Source organism: Nothoprocta perdicaria, unplaced genomic scaffold (genome assembly GCF_003342845.1).
Source record: "Nothoprocta perdicaria isolate Ctin4 unplaced genomic scaffold, notPer1 scaffold_208, whole genome shotgun sequence".
In the NCBI taxonomy this organism is placed as follows: domain Eukaryota; kingdom Metazoa; phylum Chordata; class Aves; order Tinamiformes; family Tinamidae; genus Nothoprocta; species Nothoprocta perdicaria.
Genome location: NW_020455294.1, coordinates 999174 through 1019424, shown reverse-complemented (window position 1 = coordinate 1019424; position 20251 = coordinate 999174). Strand labels below are relative to the sequence as shown.

At 38.1% G+C, this 20251-nt stretch overlaps 1 protein-coding gene across 1 annotated transcript in view; it reads left to right on the top strand.

Moving 5' to 3' along the window:
• NALCN (sodium leak channel, non-selective) overlaps positions 1-18586 on the top strand; it is a 206297-nt gene extending 187711 nt beyond the window's left edge. The window contains exons 30-43 of the mRNA XM_026038354.1: positions 1310-1403; positions 1942-2048; positions 2469-2543; positions 5902-6021; positions 6777-6845; positions 8640-8788; positions 9030-9123; positions 9908-10040; positions 10578-10693; positions 11916-12073; positions 13054-13204; positions 15249-15398; positions 16074-16191; positions 17991-18586. Coding sequence (XP_025894139.1) covers positions 1310-1403; positions 1942-2048; positions 2469-2543; positions 5902-6021; positions 6777-6845; positions 8640-8788; positions 9030-9123; positions 9908-10040; positions 10578-10693; positions 11916-12073; positions 13054-13204; positions 15249-15398; positions 16074-16191; positions 17991-18184 — 1728 coding nt within the window. The 3' untranslated portion in view covers positions 18185-18586. The remainder of the gene's footprint in view (positions 1-1309; positions 1404-1941; positions 2049-2468; positions 2544-5901; positions 6022-6776; positions 6846-8639; positions 8789-9029; positions 9124-9907; positions 10041-10577; positions 10694-11915; positions 12074-13053; positions 13205-15248; positions 15399-16073; positions 16192-17990) is intronic.
• The last annotated feature ends 1665 nt before the right edge of the window (positions 18587-20251 follow it).

Genomic DNA, 20251 nt, shown 5'->3' with positions numbered 1-20251 from the left:
TAAAAACTAAAATTTTGGTTTTGAGGGATGCCACAATATGAGAAGTGAGTTTGATGAGCTGCATGCCTGGAGAGACAGGACTGGAAAGCGGCACACAGAGCCCTGAGCTGGGTCTTCAGCAATCTCAGCAGCATTGCCCAAGGACTTCCCCGTCATCTCAGTCATCTCAGTTTCACAGCTCCCTTGCATCATTTCCTCAGCTCATAAGCCCTGGATGTTCAGCGGGCAATGAGGTTTTAACTGACTCAATCTGGCTATTTTTCAACTCAAGCCTGTATGCAAACACTGTTACTCCAGGTAATGGACCCCTTCATGGAGTTCTGCTCCATGCTCCACTTTTCATAAACCAGCTGAGAGAAGCAGTAGTTCCTGACAGACAGATCTACTGATTTGGGCATCACTGTTTATAAATCCTACAAAGTTCTACTTTTTTTGCTACCTTTTTAAGAGATTATGTCCATCACGGTGGGAGCTTTCCTGACCTTATCAGTAGCACAGCTGGCTGCAGCTCCAGAGCTTACACACGCCAACGCAAAGGCCAGCGCTGGAGAGCAGCCCACCCCTCKCCCAGCTTAGTGCCCCTCACCCACTGGAGAAGCATCCAGGGCCTGGAGACAAACTGGTGGCGTTTCCCTTGAAAAGGTCTCCTTTGTTTTTACAACACTAGACACTTAGTGGGAGATTTTACGTTCTCTGAGGTCATATGGACCTTGTACTTTGAAGGTCATTCTAAATGTGTAAATAATGATAAAATTTTTGTTTTGCTTGCGTTTCCCTATGTTAGATGTATATCTCCACCTCTCCTTGGTGAAAGCCTGTGGTAGAAGCATAGCATATTTTTATATTTCTTCACGTATGCACCAAGCCTAAGAGGTGTGGAGAGCTGCAGCAGTCTCCGGCGGGGCTTCCTCCCAGAGAAGCTGCAGCGGCACTCGCAAGCCACAGGACGTTCTGCAGCCAAGTGCAGATAAAATCAACCACTCTTTAAAGCGGTGCTTCCTGGCAAATGATGTTCAGCGGGATGGAAGGCCTCCTGCAGGGCTTCCCTGCCCGCACGGGGCTGCTGCTGCAGAGCAGCAAGCAYCCGCTGCGCTGAGGCCTCGGCCCTCGCAGCCAATGCAGGCAGAAAACCTTCACAGAGCAGCCTGGTACTTTGACTTCTTTCCCCAAGCAGAGTGATATTTAAGGAGAGTTGCCCATGGAACTTTATTCCCAGCACCAAAGAGGAGGTTGTTTTCATGTTTACAGCGTTTAAATGCTCTAGCTTTTATATGACAAAAGCTTTCTACGCTTCTCTTTGTTTATTAAGGGGACAGCTTTGCTGACTGTAGATCAGAGGCGATGGGAAGATCTGAAAAGCAGACTGAAGATAGCGCAACCTCTTCATCTCCCACCTCGCCCGGGTATCAAAGATATTTTGATTTTATTCATGTTGAGCCCTAGTGTTCATAATTCCCCAGGAGTCTAAGATTCAAATTAAAATTGTAATCGTGAGGCCACTAGGAGGTTGTGCATAAGTTAATGTGGAAACAGGCTCCAACTACAGATCTCTGCATAAGGCTATTAAAATCAACCCMAAAAAAGGTTGTGCTTCGATGGTTTTAGGATAAGCCTTAATGAAAAAATGAATTTTTAAATGAAATATATTTGCAGTTCACTGTTAACGATATGAATGGAATGTATTAACCTGACAGCAGTTGAATGATGCACTTGCCCTACAAGTACCAAAAGCTTTCATGCAACACTGGTGTTCAGGATTTGAAATTACATGTTCAGAAGCCCTATTTGATATGGGAAATTGTAGCAGAAAATTAGAAATGTATTTCGAAACTGGTCAAGGATTATGTTGCCATTAATGAACATGRAAAATATGTCAAGAAACAGAGAGAGAAAATACCACTGTATGTTTTAACTCTTCTCCTTTAACTCTTTCTTTTTCAGATAATGATGGCTTTCGAGCCAAGATGTACGATATAACGCAGCACCCATTTTTTAAGAGAACTATTGCAGTACTTGTCCTGGCCCAATCTGTATTGCTATCAGTTAAGGTAATTGTGTTTATTTTAAACAGTTTATTATAGCAGTGCTACATGTGTTGCATATTTCCTAAAACCAATTAAATTTCAATTGAGCCATTATTATGATGAATGTAGGGAATAGGGAAAACTATTATTTCAAGATACAGCAGTCACTGTTGGCACAAATCACTCTAAATCACTTGTAACATGTAGAACTGAGTCAATTTCTGCCTTTTCATAGCAACTTCATCTTCAATTAAACTACTTCAGCTACTTCAGCTACTTCATCTTCAATTAAACTCTAACGCCATTTGAGAAGTACAAACCAAGATGCCATACCTACATGAATATATTTTAAAGTGAAATCTATTCACTAATAAAGGTGATGATTAGACATTTAATTCAGCTTAACAACTACTCTTCTGTCAGCTCATTTTGTTTGTGTTTCAGTGGGATGCTGCGGATCCAGTGACAGTTCCTTTAGCAACAATGTCTGTGGTTTTCACCTTCATTTTTGTCCTTGAGGTAAGGTAACATATTTCATAATTTCTTGAGATTAAGAAGAGCATTTTGACTTTAGGCATATAATCTTCCATAACATAGGTTTGGGATTTTTTTTCAKATTACATGCTTTTGGGGCTCTTTATGTTATCTAAATAAGTATTGAAGGAATAATTTTTAACTTGTAGCAGTGCTCTACCACCTTGAGTTTTGTGTCCTGTTCATTGCAACTTACAATTTTGTCTTAGTGGAAGAGACAAATCTGTGAAGCCTTTTTTTACAGAACATCCAGGATTAAATTCACTCTGTATAGCACAGAGTCTGCTGTCGTAGAGGTTCTGCTTCCAGGTAGATTTAGCTTAATCCTTCAGAATAGAGTGCGTTAGGAGCCATTGTTCTGTAACTGAGATGTCAGCAAAATTAAACATTTTTCTATTTTTTTTATAATTATCAATCATATGATTTCATTTAATACTTTTTTAATAATTTAAGATACATGAAATTCAATTACTGTCTGTCTTCCATTGTGCAAATCTGGATCCCATGTGGTAACTGTTATCTATCTATGARAACACATTGCCACCACGGTCAGCTGTGCAAGGTGTAATTAACCTGTTTTTGTTAGACTTAAATCTGAGAACTTAAATGCATTTTAAAATGGTTTAAGAAAATGTGTATGGATAAGGATATTGTAGTTTAACAGAGCACATACTTATGAGGTTAAAGAAGACACTTCCTCTGTGGTTAGGTTAGTACATAATTCTTTTATAAGTTTGCAGTTGAGTTTTTCTTTCAGTCCCCACTGATACTGACCACTATCATAAACAGGGTAGTAGACTAGATTTCCCACTGCTTTAATCCAATATGACAGTTCCTATGTTCCAGTGATAGGTTTTGCCAGCAGTGATGAATAAACAATGAAGTGAATACCCTGTAGCAGCTGTAGAAAGAGTCTATCCCTGTGGTTGCTTCTCTTTTTCTCTGCCCAGGAGAAATCAATATCTCTTGAGAAAAGGAGAAAACACAGAAAAGTCTAATTTGTATCATAAATAGACAGGTTTTAATTTACCTCATAACTATGTCTTTAAAAATCCTCTTTCACAAACAAATTCTCTTGTAGAATTTCAAAAGAAAAATTGGTTGACTCTCTCAGTAGGGAAGCTGTGACATTTTGAGCGCACACAATTTATGGAGAAAGGAAGGAAAAATGAATTATACAGAAAAGTTCTTACAATTTTGTCTAAAACCAAATCTCATTGTAGAAATATTTGCAGGTAAAACAGTTTATCAGTCACCTAAATTATTGTCTATGTGTTTCTAAGAAAGATGGCAAGTAAAAACTTYGCTAGACAGAGGGACTGTTAGGGTATCTATACAAGCCTTATGGCATTTTACTCTTTTATAGGATTTAATTATATTTTTATGTGTTTTTTGATCTTAATCTTGGCCATCTGAGAGGGATTTAGAGATCAGTCCTTCTGCTCATAAGCACCTCCTACTTTCACTGAAATAAATGCAAATTCACTAGTATATTTTATAGCAGAGACTTGCCAGGTGAATTCCTACAGCTTAGCAGCTGCATAGGCTTCGTATCCTAGGATTCCTAAATCTCCTTCCTCRAATTTTCTCTAGTTCAGTATATTCAGGTTAACTTCTAGTAGACATGGTATTTGAGAGGCCCAAGCCTATCTGCAAAGCTGAAGGTGACACTGAGTCCAGTCTAAAGAATCGTGGTGCAGTCTTAAACCTCTGCTGCTCCCTTCAGTGTATGTGGTATAGAAGAACAGTATTAGCGTAGAAGAATAGGGAGATACCTTACATTTGTGTCACAACACTGATGTTCAAAAATAGTGTGACATGTAATTTTATAATTGCAAGATTTACAGTATTCAAGCAGTTGAGGAATACAGACACCTAAATGTAGATGCATAAATCCTACATAAGGTAGATGTTGAAGCTTCCACTGTTATCAAGAGTGGTGTAGCGTGGGATTCAGTTGCCTAAACAACTGAAGGCAGCAGAAACTATTCTGGATATCCTAGTTTACCCACCCTTACATCCAACAGCTGCTGCAGGAGAACGATGTTTTGCCAATCTTGTGTCATCCCTGCCAGCCCCATGCAGATCKCTCAGATTTTCTAGGGATTCTCAACTGATTGGATAGAGGTGAAGCAGGATATCCTGGAGTACCTCAAAAGATAATTAGATGTGGAAAAAAAACTCTTTCTGTGTGTTTAGAGAAATGGTTACTTGTGAGCACCTGAACTGAGCCCAGGGCTCTATGTGGGATGTAAAAATTCCTGACTGTGTTCTTCATTTGTAGCAAAGCTTCAGAAAATATTACAAGGCAAATAAGCTGACTGAAATGTCAATCTTTTGCTTCAAGGTAGTGTTTTAAATCCAGTTTAGGGTTTTGGGGGATTATTTTTGTTTGTTTGCTTTTTGCTAAATAGAAATGTTGCAAGCTGGAATGAAGAATAAAAAAAAAATAATGAAAGCCCTACAGTTATTGCCTTAATGTAGTAACACTTTAACTGCTTTGGGCTTTGATATGAACCATGCATGAGATGGCTCTTTTGCATCTGCTGTGCCTCCATAACCCTATCTCAACATATGTGACTGTTTCTTGTTAGTACCTGCTCTTAGAATTCCTGTCTGCACCACCAACCAATGGGATACTACAGTAGTATCCCATTACAGCAGTATTCTACACTGGAMATTTTAAGCATTTTGTTTGATGTTTTTACCAAGAGTATTGTGAAATATACTGCCTTTACTCTGCATAGCTGTCTGTTTCTATATGCTGTTAAATATTGATGATCCTATACTTAAACAAGGAATATTTGCAACGTGAGAACGCTTTCTAAATAATTTGAAATAGACCTTGAGTTAAATGTTTATGTGATTTTGGTCTCATTAGATAAATGGGCAAATAGATAGGATATTGCCACCTCTTTTAGCAACATATTATAATCATAATAATTTTCTAAGTTCATGACTTGCTTAGCTCTAAGAAATTTTACACCCACATTTACCTCAGTAATTGGGACATTAAGCCTCCAGTCTAAGCCAGCTGCACTCTTTCAGTGGTTGATAGAGAGAGGGACACATCCCGAATACTCTTCATCCCTCAGTCTTGGTTCTTTGTGGTCTCGCACAAGTGCCAYGGTTCATCCATCTAAGGGAAGCTGATCTGATGAGCTTAGTCCAGGCACCCAACAAGTCCACATGGGAACTATTAGATGAGGTGAAATGTACCCATGACCATTTGAAACTGTTTCATAAGATGAACTCAGTCAAACACTTTAGAGTATGAAAGAGATTCTCTTGGTGAGAAATAGCCATTTCCTCAGTCCARCTGAGTCATTGTCTTTATCTATAGGTGACAATGAAGATTATTGCCATGTCACCTTCTGGCTTCTGGCAAAGCAGAAGAAATCGCTACGATCTCTTGGTGACATCTCTTGGAGTTATATGGGTGATACTTCACTTTGCCTTACTGGTAAGATTTACAAAGCATCATTTATTGAGCTTGATTTTATTTGTTAAGCACCAGTAGTGGGGGCACTACTACACTATATTGAGGTAAATCCTTGGCAGTAATATGGAAATATGAACAAAACAAAATAATCATTATGTTAAGAAAGAATCCTCTTTTGCAATGATGAAATAGAAAAGTTACCTGACTGATATGAGGTAAAGTGTGTAAATGTAGAAAAATGAGGCCTTTACAAGGGATGTGAATAAGGAAAAGAAGGCACATGAAGAGACTGGGAGCTCTTACCAGCAAGAATCTACTGAGCAGCAAGGAATTAGGAACAAGGCACAGAATCCAGGCAGGAGCAGAGGGCTGGATGAAGGGGGAGATTCAAAACTGCTGAGCAGTACAATCTGTCTCAACCTCAGCACTGATTCTGGACCACTGATTTTGGTTGTAGGGCTATGTTTAATTCAAGAAGTTGGGAGTGGGACTTCTGGACTTTATTTCAGCCTAGGTGGCTGGTGCAGGGTCGAGGGTTTGTTTCGATGCATGGAGAGGCTGAGTTAGTGTTTATGACATGGTAGAGCTTCTTTTGTTATTTTCTAATTGCTCCATTGTTATTATTGAAATGCTATAGAAATATTGGTGCTATTGGTTTGTGGACTCTCTTATTTCATATGCTGACTGCCTTCTGTTATTTAAAGTCTGTTTAACCTGTTTTTGTTATGAGGTCACTTTGGGGGCAAAGCATTAAGTCTTTTGTACTTCTATTCCAGAATGCGTACACATACATGATGGGTGCATGTGTAATTGTCTTCAGGTTTTTCTCAATTTGTGGGAAGCATGTAAGTATCAAATAGGAACTACAATCACTGCAGTGCTCATATATAGATTGAAAGTGTAGTTGCATGGCTTCTCTGCAGCACGTTCTGTAAGGCTCTGTTTTATATGCCAGAAAAAAGGGGAAGGCTTAGASCAGCAGTCTCCAATTATACGTCCTGCCATTAAAATATCAGGGTGTTAAGTGTATTCTATAATAATAGTGCTACATGATAGTTACTAGAAAAGCTGAACTTTTTGCAAAAAGAAGTTTTATAAAAAAAAAAAAAAAARAAAARSMAACAAGCAGAACAGAAAAGCACTCTTTGAACATACATTGTGTGCTTTCAGCCCTTGCCATTTCAGTGTGATTTCATAATGTGAAAGTTATTTATTTTCCGGGCAAGGCAAGTGGAGTGAGTGGTGGATGATGCCCTCATCGTAGTATGATTCTGTTGCAATGACTCTGTTGCAATATGGAAGTTTCTGCCTCCACAGTGGTGGTCTGTCTTGTGCTCTGGTAGTATCAAAGTACAGGATATATGTTCAATTAAAAAAATGTTGGACAGAACCATTCTTCTGCAAACACTGGGCTGGGTAAAAAGCAGCTCATTTCTAAAATTTACATTTCTTCCATGTTTGGATATGCTGTTGTGATAGCAGAAGTAGACTGGCAGAATAAGTATGGGCAGAGAACACACACGTTTGTTTAACAAGCAATTCTCTCTCTGTAGAACTTCTTAGATTATCCAAACATTTTCTGTGAAGTCTGACATATTAAAGTAAATGTGGTAAGATTGCTATAGTAGGGCACAGGGGTTTGTTCACAGGTAACAAACCTGTAGGGCACAGGTAACTCAGAGGGTTTGTTCAGTGAAGATAAAAAGTTTTTCTTCAATCAAACTACATAAAGCCTTGGAAGTCAAATGAAAAATCCTTGCCTCTCCTATGCAGCCAGACCAAGCGATTGCCTTCAAAGCTTTCCGATGGATTCTGAAGTTTTTTTGAGGTTTTAACCTAGTCATTTATGCTTTCATGTTAGGAGCATTTTTCTGCTGTGATGCAATGCGATGGCTAAAAGTCAGCATGAGTTGTCAGTTTTTTAAAGAAAAGTGCTACCCTCTGTCCCATTAAAGGGAATTTTCTATAGCATCCAAAATGGTTAAGAGCATTAAATCTAGGGCAATAACTTTATCAAAAGCAAAATGCATAGTTTGCCTTTATGGGAAAGAAATGTCTATTATCCAAACCCATTTCCTATGTAATTTCTAGAATTATGTTGTCTTCTTAAGCTCTCTAGCCAGTCTGTTTGAGAAATTAACTAGTTCAATCAATCTGTGCTGATTTTAAGAAAATTCCTTTCCTTGTACTTTGACCCATTTCTTCAGATGGGCTGCAGTGACTATGGTTTCTGCTTAACAGTTAGCACTATTTCCAGATAAAGGAGTTTTCTGCACTGGTGTTTGTATAATGCTAATTTTTGATACTTCTACAGTGTACAGATCCTGRAACATCAGAGTTATGATTATGCTGTATTATTGCTGTATTAGCCTACACATGACCTTTGGGAAGCAACATCCTGATCTTGCAAAGTAGATGGATAGGCTGGTTTCTTCAACAAGTGAAAAGTTCATGAAAGTTCAGAGCAAAATGTTCAGTTCCAATTAGACTCAGAATGTTCTAGTTCCCTGAGTTCATCTATTAACTTATTTAAGTGGAAAGTGTTTGTTATCAAAATGAAAAGTGCAGTAACTCGCTGTTCACTTTCATCCCTGCTCTTCTGAATGACATCATGACTTGCTTTTTCTCTGTCCTTCCAGGTGACACTAAAAATGCTCCTCTTGACAGTAGTTGTCAGCATGTACAAGAGTTTCTTCATCATAGTGGGAATGTTTTTACTACTTCTTTGTTATGCTTTTGCTGGAGTGGTTTTATTTGGTACTGTGAAATATGGAGAGAACATTAACAGGTACAGTATGTACTACCTCTTGGAAATTTTCTTTAAAAAGCCAGAAAACTCAGATTCTGCTAGATAAGGTTCATGTTTGATCTCATTCAGAAATTATTCATCCAGTGCTGTACCTAGTTTCAGCTAAAAAAAAAAGTAAGAAAGTAGGAAATATAAATAATCTGTGKTTTTTTTTCTTGCCAACATTTTATTTCTGAGACATTAAATTCTCTCTCTTTTTGTTTTCTTTTGTTTAAAACAGACATGCAAATTTTTCATCAGCTGGCAAAGCTATTACTGTACTCTTCAGAATAGTTACTGGAGAAGACTGGAACAAAATTATGCATGACTGCATGGTAAATATAATACTACCACAGATAAAGTAGACGAGGAGCAGGTGACACTTGCAATGTGTTTCCAATCTGTTAGCTTAGTACAAGGAATGTTGTGATTGCCTTTATGTCTTCAAGAGATAAAATGTTTGCTGAACTTAACCTGACACAGAAATTGTAGTTTAAGTCATGGAGTCACATATTCAATGGGGCTAGACCATTCTGTTGTTAAAAAATATAGAAATAATAGAAGTAAAAATAGCTTTTCAAAATCAGAAATGCAATAACTCACCTTTCCACTGTTAACCCTACTTTGATAGGAAAGCTGATTTTTCAGCTGACCTTTGTCTTGAATGACTGTCTGGTGGCAAGAGAATGCTAGTTTTAATGACCTCAAAATTTGCCTAAATAAATTACTGCCTGTGGTTTCAGTTGCAATGAGAATCATATTATTCCATTGCTTTCTAAAATTAATGGGCAGGGAAGCTTTTTGAAACACACATTTAAGTGCCCTATGTGTGGTAGTGAAAGCCATGTCTGTTTAGGCATCTCATGCCTTTCTCTGCTTTCTAATCTGCATCTACTAAAGGATCAACAACAAACTCTACTTAAGAATATATGAAAAAGTCTTTCCTCCTTCTCTAAGAAAGAGAAGTGTTCCCTTAATCTGATACTCATCATTATTACTTAGTTTTGCAGCAATCAAAAATGTATAGTTATGTTTACATTTATTTATCATTTACATTGATTGGAGTGAAATGAAGAATCTTTCTCTGTGCTTGACTGACATTTTTGTTCTGCTTTGAAGGTCCAGCCTCCATTTTGTACACCAGACAACAGCACCTACTGGAAAACAGACTGTGGAAATTATGCTGGTGCTCTTATGTACTTCTGTTCATTTTATGTCATCATTGCATACATCATGCTAAATTTGCTTGTTGGTAAGTGATAATACATAGTAAATACAAAAGTGTCCATCWTGGTATGTAGTATATTAGATTTGTGTGATGTGACAGATATTTGTCATATTCAAGTATGAGATTACCCAGTAGTTTCACTTTTACCTGATGATATTTTTCACACTTCTCTTTTATGATATATTCTAAAACTTAGGAAGTTTGAGCACAAAAGGTTTTTCAAAAAAGAGGTGTGTTAAATTTGTAGGTTATAATCACCCAACGGGATAATATTTTCTGGGTTTTTCTATCCTCTAGTTGACGTTTTTCCAACAGCTCTTCAAATTGATTTCAGAAGATGTTAGATTAGTCATCTCACCAGCGTTTAAGGGTAGCTTTTGCTTTTTTTGCCTTTTCTCATTCAAAATTCTCACTCAACGTTCAGCTAAGGGAATTTAGTGGTGTGAATTTTGCACATCAGAATTCATATCCTGTTGAGTATTTTGTTGTTTACAAAGGTTCTGCTCTTCAAATTTAACTATGCACTTTCTTTACACTAAATTTTCTTTTTGTGGATTTTAGCTATAATTGTGGAGAATTTTTCATTGTTTTATTCAACTGAAGAGGACCAACTTTTAAGTTATAATGATCTCAGACATTTTCAAATAATATGGAACATGGTTGATGACAAAAGAGAGGTAAGAATCTTGAAAATAAACACAGTTAATCCAGGAAATCTGCATTTTTCCTAAACAAATAAGTTTAGGAAAGAGCAGAGTGTGTTAACAAAACTCCTTGAGTGGTTTGGGATGTTTTCCCTGTGATTTTGAACATCAGTCTAGGTTCTGAAAATCCATCAAACATGATCTAATGTTGTTCATGATCYTTCAAATGCTAACTTGTAGTGTTTGCCAGTGTGAAGTGCACATGATAGTAAATTTGAAAGCAAGATAGTAAAAGTGCAAAGAACCAGTACCATAGCACCTTTCCTCCCACCTCCCCAAGAATAATTTCCTTATTCACCAGTGCACACTCAGGTGCATGTAAGTACGTGATCTGATCGAGAGTGCTTTGCTGAGATGAGAAGAGCACCTGGGAGAGTGAGCTGCTCAGATACCCACATGAGCTACAGATTAATGATTCATGGTATGACTAAGTTCTGAATATGAGCAACACCATCCCAAGAGAAGATGTGCTGGAGCCAGAAGTCACAGTCCTTACTGGTGGAGGTGGAGAGCTCTGCATCTGCCAGTGTGCCCAGGGCTGACAACCTCTCTCTCAAAGATGGAACACATTACAGAAAAAAATAGTTCCAGTCAGGCTCATTTAGCAAAACAATATAATTAGAGAGGAAAATCACTGCTAATGTGAAGTAACAGCAGTTCAAAATTATTGATGTAGCAAATATGACGTGTGCTAGTTTGAATCTTAGAGCAGCAGATCTTTGAGAAGTTGATGAACTACCAGTGTACTCCTGTCCCCTGAAATGTGGCCGGGGGCAGTTGTGCAGCAGKCAATAGGCCTGACTCTGAGTGTTTAAACTGTAGTTTCATTTCAGCTTTCATAGGCAGCCATTTAGGCATGTAATCCTCCTTACAAATTAATGCAAATGAGGAAGCCAAATCTCCAAAGCAATGTTGAAAATCTCTGACATAATGAGCAGCACAGATTCTTATATCATCCAAATAAGAGCAAAGACTYGCATGAGCTATGACTCATCTACATGTGCCAAAGAGTTAGCTACGTGTGTGTGTTGTGTATTCTTTAGCAATGCATTCCCATTGGCTTACCTAGGCTAGGTTTTGATGCAGAAAAATAATATTTAGAGAACTAGTATTTCTCTCACTGATTTAATAGATTCCCTGAGCTGATTGTTAGATCACAGTAATAAGTAACCAGCCATTATGCAATTTTACCCAGGGAGTAATCCCCACCTTCCGMGTGAAATTTCTGCTGAGGCTCCTGCGTGGCCGGTTGGAGGTGGATCTTGACAAGGACAAGCTGCTGTTCAAGCACATGTGCTATGAAATGGAGCGGCTCCATAATGGTGGCGACGTCACTTTCCATGATGTGCTGAGGTATTGTGAGATTTTCTCTSAATTTGTATAGAAGTTATAGTGCTAGGCTAGAGGGTAGTCCTAATGCTTGGGAGAAGGCAAAAGCGGTAGCCACAGAGGAACTGCTATTTTAAGTATTAATATATAATAATAATATTAACTTGACAGTGAATATGACTAAAAATAAAATACAAGCAGGAACATCATCCAAGGTTAGACATTTAAGAAAATAAACAAAAATCATGAATGACCTGGTTGCCTACAGTTTAGGAACTCACCTATATTGGGTACCCAGATATAAATGAGAAGATCTTCATTTGATGGGAGTACCACAGTTACTTCTGGAATCATAGCTACGTGATACCTGGAGTATTAGGTGCAGTTCTGGGCTCCCCAGTATAAGAYGGATGTGGAGCTTCTAGAGAGGGTCCAGCAGAGGGCAACCAAGATGATCAAAGGACTGGAGCATCTCTCGTATGAGGAAAGACTAAGCGAGCTGGTCCTGTTTAGCCTGGAGAAGAGAAGGTTGAGAGAGGATCTGATTAGTATGTATAAATACCTGAAGGGTGAATGTAGGGAGGAAGGAGCCAARCTCTTCTCAGTGGTGGCCAGTGACAGGACAAGGGGCAGTGGGTGTAAGATGAAACACAAGAAGTTCCATCTGCATGTGAGGAGGAAGTTCATTCCTGTGAGGGTGCCAGAGCCCTGGAACAGGCTGCCCAGGGAGGCTGTGGAGTCTCCTTCTCTGGAGATCTTCCCAACCCGCCTGGATGCCGCCCTGTGCCCTGTGCTCTGGGTGTCTGGGGATTGGACTAGATGATCTCTAGAGGTCCCTTCCAACCTCAACCATTCTGTGATTCTCTCATTCTGTGATACATTGCACATGTCTGATTTAAATATTTGTGTGTTGAGTTTTTAGCATTTATGGGCTTTGATTTTCTACATTAGAATGTGTAAGGTCATCAGCATTTAAACGAAGAAAATATCATTTTTTCTTCCAGTATGCTTTCATATAGGTCTGTTGATATCAGAAAAAGTCTTCAACTGGAAGAGCTGCTTGCCAGGGAACAGCTGGAATACACCATAGAAGAGGAGGTGGCCAAGCAAACCATTCGCATGTGGCTGAAGAAATGTTTAAAGCGAATCAGAGCAGTAAGTCAAGCTAAATTGTTATAGTAAATTGTCTTGGTCAGCAAGGCTAGAATGTGCTGTCACTACACTGCATTAACTCTGGAGTCCCTGTAGCATGTATATGGAAATGTAGATAGCAGTTGCCAGGTCATCAGAAAGTATTTTACAACTCAATTCAGAGAGCTAGAAAAGTAAGCATCTTTTGAAGGCAGAAGCTGTCTTCCTGCCWAAAAATTCCCTTTTTACAATACAGCTGGAAGATGTCAGTTAAAAAGAATAAGCTAAAAATGATGTAATTTGCTGATACCTTTTAGGCCTAATCCTCTGTATTCACTGAATAAACCCATATTTTTTTTTTTTTTTGCCTACTCTGGCACAAGATACCATAATTAGGCAGATCCTATGGCTGCAGAACAGGCAGAATGTGTGAGCATGTATTATTTCCCAGAGGCTCTTCAAATGCAATCCATATGAGGATGAATGAGCCATGGGATCACGTGTATTCGTTGTTAACATCTTACTTGACTTAATTTAGACCCATATATACTCATACTCTCCCCAAACACTGCCATCCTAGCACAGTTAGGGGCAAGTATGAGCCAAAGCTGTCCTTAGTAGGGATTTGTGTTGTTTTGTTCTGTGCTAGAGGAGAGGACAGCCTTATTATGCAAGCCCTGACCTGCCAGTTGGCTTCAGCACTGCAGGAAGTATCTCGAGACATTCATTTTGCTAGGACAGGCATCGGTATGGTGCTTACTCAGTGCTTCAGGTTGCCTGAAAAAAAAATTGTCTTTACTCAGTATAGCTGCAATATTTGGCGAACAAAGATTGTCCTAGATGGAATTTATATTGAGAACATTCAGAGAAAAACAAGTTCCCTGAGAAGTTTGTGGTACAAAGCCAAGCGAGGAATTTGGAATGGACTTCGCAGTCGTTCTCTTATTTTTGTCTTTCCAAAAGACAACTCTTCCATAGTATAAAAAAATATATATATTCTGGCTGCATTCGTTAGAGACTTTGCAATTACRTTAATGCTAAGTCCAGGTATTTCGATTTTTATAAAGGCTTACTTATTGTATATGGAGGTTTTCACATTGAGATCTGTTCACATAAGATCTGGCTTTTTCTGTTTGTAGATTAATAAAAACATAACTGGACAACTTGAATATAATGCTCATTTTATCTGAAACATCAGAGCTTTCAAGGCCTACACAGATAAATAGTTTCATTTTGGTCCCATCTCGATAGTAATAATGGCAGTAAATTTAATCTTAGCTCTCAATTTTGGGTTCATTCCACTCAGTTGTTCATTTCATTATGATATTGAATTACACAATGTTAAAGTAAATATGCTGCTCATTTCATTCTAATAATATGGTTCAGGTCATTTCACATTCTGTGAACCTTTTACAAACTGGATGTAATTATGGAAATTAATATATATTTTCAAATTCTCTTGTTAGTCACTAGAGAGAGAGCACATGAAAGCTACTCAGGAAAGTGAAAGCCTTCCTAAGGACTGTTTATTTTATTTTAAAGCAAATTAGGCTGTAAGATATAATGGTAGTGGGTTTGTTTTTCTATTTGTACTTTAAGTCCTTCTTATTCCTAAGGTTTTTACTACTGTTTTAATCAATCTCAATTATTCAGCTTGTTCACAAGGCCAGGAAAACAATCAAATTTTTTTCATTGCTTTTGCATTGATTCTTAGTGAGTCTCTAGCAGTCTCCTTCTTTCTGCATCCTTCTATTAACCCCTGACTCACAAATTCAGTGATTTATCTATTTTTAAATTCTAAATTATTAGGAAGAACCTGGCTTCCACTTTCTGTAATTTATAAGCATGGCTCTTCAGTTCCTACGTAAAGGCTTGCCATACAGTGGAATTCATGTTATTTAAGGAGCAGCCATCTGACGTAAGGAGTTTTATCAGTTCACCTGGAATCCACATCTGGCACTCACTATTTGGTTAAATATTTAGAAGGCTTTAAAAGCATCTGACATTGAGATACAGAAATAAGAACAATTTACTTATTTATTATCACATACATATTGCACCTTGACAGAAACAACAGCAGTCATGCAGCATTATCCATAGTCTACGAGAGAGTCAACAGCAAGAGCTGAGCCGATTTCTGAATCCCCCCAGCATTGAGACCACGCAGCCAAGTGAAGATGTGAATGCTGTTAATCAGGATAACAGTGCACAGCCAGAGGTACGTCCTGCAAAAATTATTGGAGGTGCTACCTGTCAAGTACTAGGCAAGTTTACAGATTCCTATTTACTTTTKTAAATACCATTTGCTTTGGAAAAGTTGAAAGTAATGTTTTGCTGTGCCTTTCCATTCAGGTTTAAAGACAAGCTGGTCAAATAATTATTCTCCAGCTTAGTTTGTTGTCTTGCCAGCATCATAACGGGCAAACTCCTCTGTATGACTCCAGCAGCACTAACTTCCAGCTCTTAATATGAGCTCAATATTTGCAGGCTCAAGATTTGGCATTTTGCTCTTTGAGCATTTTAAAATAGTCTGTACACTAGGAAWGATAACATTGGGCATGCTGGGTCCAGGGATTGGGGACTAGAGCTCTTCCAGAGTGGGAAATGCAGGTACAAGGTAAGCAATCTACTGTAAAAGGAACAATTTTCTACCTATCCATAAGATAATATAATGGAAGAGAGGTCAAATAACAAAATAAAAACTTTTTTTTCCTGTTAATTGTAGACTTTTGAGGTAGTAAATAACAAAACTGCCCCAAGAAAGGAGAATGTGTTTTTCTTGTGTTGGTGTAAGAAGTCTGTAAATAGAATAGAAAGGCTAGATAACCCTTCTTAGAGTGGTCAGACCATGCAATGGAGACCTATAATTCCGATTCTTTTTTCCCTTATTCAGACAAGTAGCCAACAGCAGCTTCTTAGTCCAACCCTTTCTGACAGAGGTGGATATCGACAAGATGCTGGAGATGCTGGGAAACCTCAGCGGAAATTTGGACAATGGCGTTTGCCATCAGGTAGGTGAAGACTATGTAACAGTAATACCAGAWCACTGCAGTGCTCAACGAGACCTTTGCAAAGCTCCATGCATGAGGAACAGACACACTCTGGGACAAGCATCGGGGGAGAGGCTGCAAGATTCATGGTGCTGCCTTCTGCCTGCTGCTGGCACCCACATAAGGATTCCTCTACCYTTATGCATGTTGCAATACAGCAGTCACCTGCCACTCACCTCTGAAGGTTGGGGAGATATGCTCAAGCATTGCCTTGTGCCTTTTGTTGTTGTTGTTTTTCATCTATTTACTTGGGATATTTGGATTGGGGTCTGTACCTTCCCATATGTTTGGGTAGCATCTGGTAAATTTAGAATTCACTTTTGTCTCGCAAAGTGCAGTGAAAGTGAATTAAGCTTTTCCTAACAGCAGTAGTAACAGCAGTGCCTTGTCTTTCTTAGGTATAACAGGTGTACAACATAAATATACAACATAAGAATATATTTGTTTAACTTCAGTTCAACCATGAACTGGTCTAGTATGTAATCAATTTCTTGTTTACTTTCCAGGAAACATCCAATTATCCTTGTAACTTCAGCCCACTAGAAAATGAAGTCTAGGCTGCCCCTTATGGGTGGATGTTTGTTGGAGAGAGAAGTGCACAGGAAAATCTGAGGCCTCATTCAGGCTTTGTCTCAGGACTTTCTAACACCATACAGTTTTTCCTTTAAAAAGCATATTGGCCTCTGCTGCCTGCCATATCTCCTGACCAGTATGTTTGGGAAGGGCCCAGGGGTGTGCACATCAACTTACTTTCAGCTTTCATCAGTCCTAATCTTTCTCTTGGCTGCTGGACATGAGTGCAGTGTTACTGTACTAAAGAAGGGCGCTGYGTTTAAGGACTGTCACTGTGCAGATCCTAATCATATATAGGCTGAAGGCAGTTATGCTGTGAGTGTCTTTAAAACTACTTTTGTGACCAGAGTACTTGTCCAAGAAAGGGGACCACTTACTACACAGGTTGCAATTCACATCTAGCTGAGTGTCACTGAGCAGGAAAGAAAGGCAAAATTTGGTGGGCTGGAGCAAAGAGTATGAGAGGGAACATAGGACTGTTGTCATTGGCTAGGTTTTTCAAGTGGGATTGGGGATTTCAGGGTTTCCTTTCCTAGCACTGATCTTGACCACTTGGAAGTTCATCACTGCACAACTTCAGAGGCGTGGCTCTGTTTTGGAGGGTACCACAAGTAGGTGGTGAGTTCTCTGCTCCCAGTCCAGAAAAGTCATGTATTTAAGATAACAAATAGGCTCCCTAATAGCAATAATATGTTTCATATAATTTCACCTGTGTTTTAGTACTTTCCTAAAGCAAAGCCAACATCTTGTATTGGTTTCTATCACTAGGCCATAGTGAAATGTCACGTTCTAGAACTAGCTGCCACCCCCAAATACTCTTTTCCCTCTTTTTTTTATGGAACTTACCACTTAAGCTGTTTTGCCAGTTGATCAGCTTATACACTTACTGCCTAAAATGTTTAGGTTACAATTAGCCAGGTGAGGAAAAACCTACTGCATCAGCTATCCTGACAGGAGGAAATAACACGGTGCTCAATTTAACCAGCAGATCTTAATCTGCCAGCAGATTAAGGGGAGCGAGGCTGAACACCTGGAGCATAACAGAGGTTGGATAAAGCCTTACTCTTTCTGCACTGAATCAATTTAAAACTATTGCTGTCCAACTAGCTCTATATGCCTCTATCCTAAGCTAAAATATTCAAGAAAAAGACATACTCTAATACTGAACTTTCTGCTTAATTTCTTAGCCCCCAAACCAATAAGCCATTCAGTGTCTTCAGTCAACCTCCGCTTCGGTGGACGTTCGGCTATGAAGTCCGTGGTATGCAAGATGAACCCCATGTCTGATGCTGCTTCTTGTGGATCAGAAGTCAAGAAGTGGTGGACAAGGCAATTGACTGTGGAGAGTGATGAGAGTGGAGAGGACCTTCTTGATATCTGAGGAAAAAAAATAAGTCATATTGCAACAACCAATACTGAAACAACYATTTCAAGTACAATCTGATTTTCTATGTTTAGAATTGAACATGCTGTTAGGTGATGTATGACTTATTTAAAATCAGTGTCATAAGATTTTTCAAGAGCTTATCCTTCTGCCATATAAAGCCTAGAAAACACTTGTATGTTAGATTTCATGTCTATAGATATTAATTGTACTTTAAGAAACCTGTATACAATAGCAGTACTAATAAAGCCAGAGATACTATATTGCCTTTAGCAGAGACAGAACTTTGAAAGATTTCACATGTTTTGATATACACATCTCTGTGATTTTTTTTTCATCTTGTACTGTACTTGGAAATGGCAACATTTTACAATTTAGGGGTAATTTATTTCTTTTTTTTTTTTTTTGTGTGTTTTCCCACAGTTCTTATTTAGTAACATTTCTTCAGGAAAAGTATATTATTCAAATGACCTGAAGAGGTCAGCACTGACTTCATGTTCAAGGGAAGCATTTTTACAAAATACAGGTTCTGAATATATAATTATATAATGAATATATAAATTATATAATGAATATATAAATATGAATATATAAATATATAATTATAAACCTAAGCTTTTTCTGAACATTTTTTTAAAAATATGCAAGAAACAGGATAACTCATTTTAAATCAGAAGGTAAAAGATTGGCTTTTAAAATGTAAATATCTTTGGGTTTTGGCTAATTATGCAAAGTGCTTGATTTTCATACAGAAAACAGAAAAAGAAAAAAAAAAAAAGAGGACATGAAAACTGTGCATTTACACACACAGCAAAAGACTTCCATATGAAAACCATGGTTTGTGCTCCCATATCAGATCACCTTGTTCATATGCTAATCATATATGTATATGGTGTCACTCTGCTGTTAATCGGGTCCCATTTCTGTGTGTGGTCGTGAGATAACTCTGCTCTTGTCTATGTGATAAAAATTAGCATGTCGGGGGTTCTCATTACAGAATAGTATTGTAAAACTTTTAAAATGCAGTCCAGTTTTACTTGCATAGGTAGAAGGTAATTTTCTTATCCATGTTCCCGTTCATGCTCTAACCCTGCAAAGCTGAAGTGTGACACTGGACTGTGATTAAGTATCTTTTTCCTTTTTATTCAGGCACMTTTTATTTTAACATATGCTAATATTCTTTAATTTTTTGAAGCACTAGTAGTGCTACATTATCTACACTGAAAAAGCAGCTGTCCCTTTCRTAATTTTTTTTCCAGTGGAAGGCCAAAGCTATACAGACACGAGGTGGAGAAGAAAAGCAGCAAAAAGCAGGAGAGAAGTGAGGCACACATTTTCTTAGTTCCAAAATTTAAGACTAAGACTTACTTACATCTAAATATGTGGGCCTTTCCCACAGGGAAGGACTAAGAGGTTGTGGATTTTGTAGCTAGGCCCCCAACTGTTTTTTTTAGTATAGCTGGGACCTTTCCATTACCATTGTTTCCTATGGAAATGATAGGTTGCTCTAACATGGCCTGATGTGAGATCTTGTGAGAGGCTCACAGTTAATGTATATCACCACTTAAACTATATTTATCCTTTAAAGAGCTGACAAAAAGCCAGTGCTTCACAATGTCTTCTGGCCAAAATGTTATTGTAGAATGGTCAGAATACATCATTGTTTTCACAGATGCCTTCACCATAAATACAGAATTGGTTTTGGCCACAAAATACAGCTTTCTTGGCATCTATCTATGTTTTGTTCTGTATGTATTGTTAACTGTGTTTTTGGTTTTTCTTTTTTTTTTTTTAATAGTAATATCAAATGCATCTGTATTTGATGGATTCATTGTGTCTTTTTTGGTATAATTTAAGCTTAAGTCATATCTAAATTGCAATCTATGTGATGGAATGTGTGCATTCCCTTGTTTACTGGCTAGATTACGAAGCATCAACAAAACCTCGTATGCAAACCCAGTATTTTGTGTTCTGTTTTGTGTTAGCTTAAGTTCAGCTTTTGTATATATGACAATAAGATAAATATTGGATTTATAAAAGATAGTATATTTGAATTTCAATAAT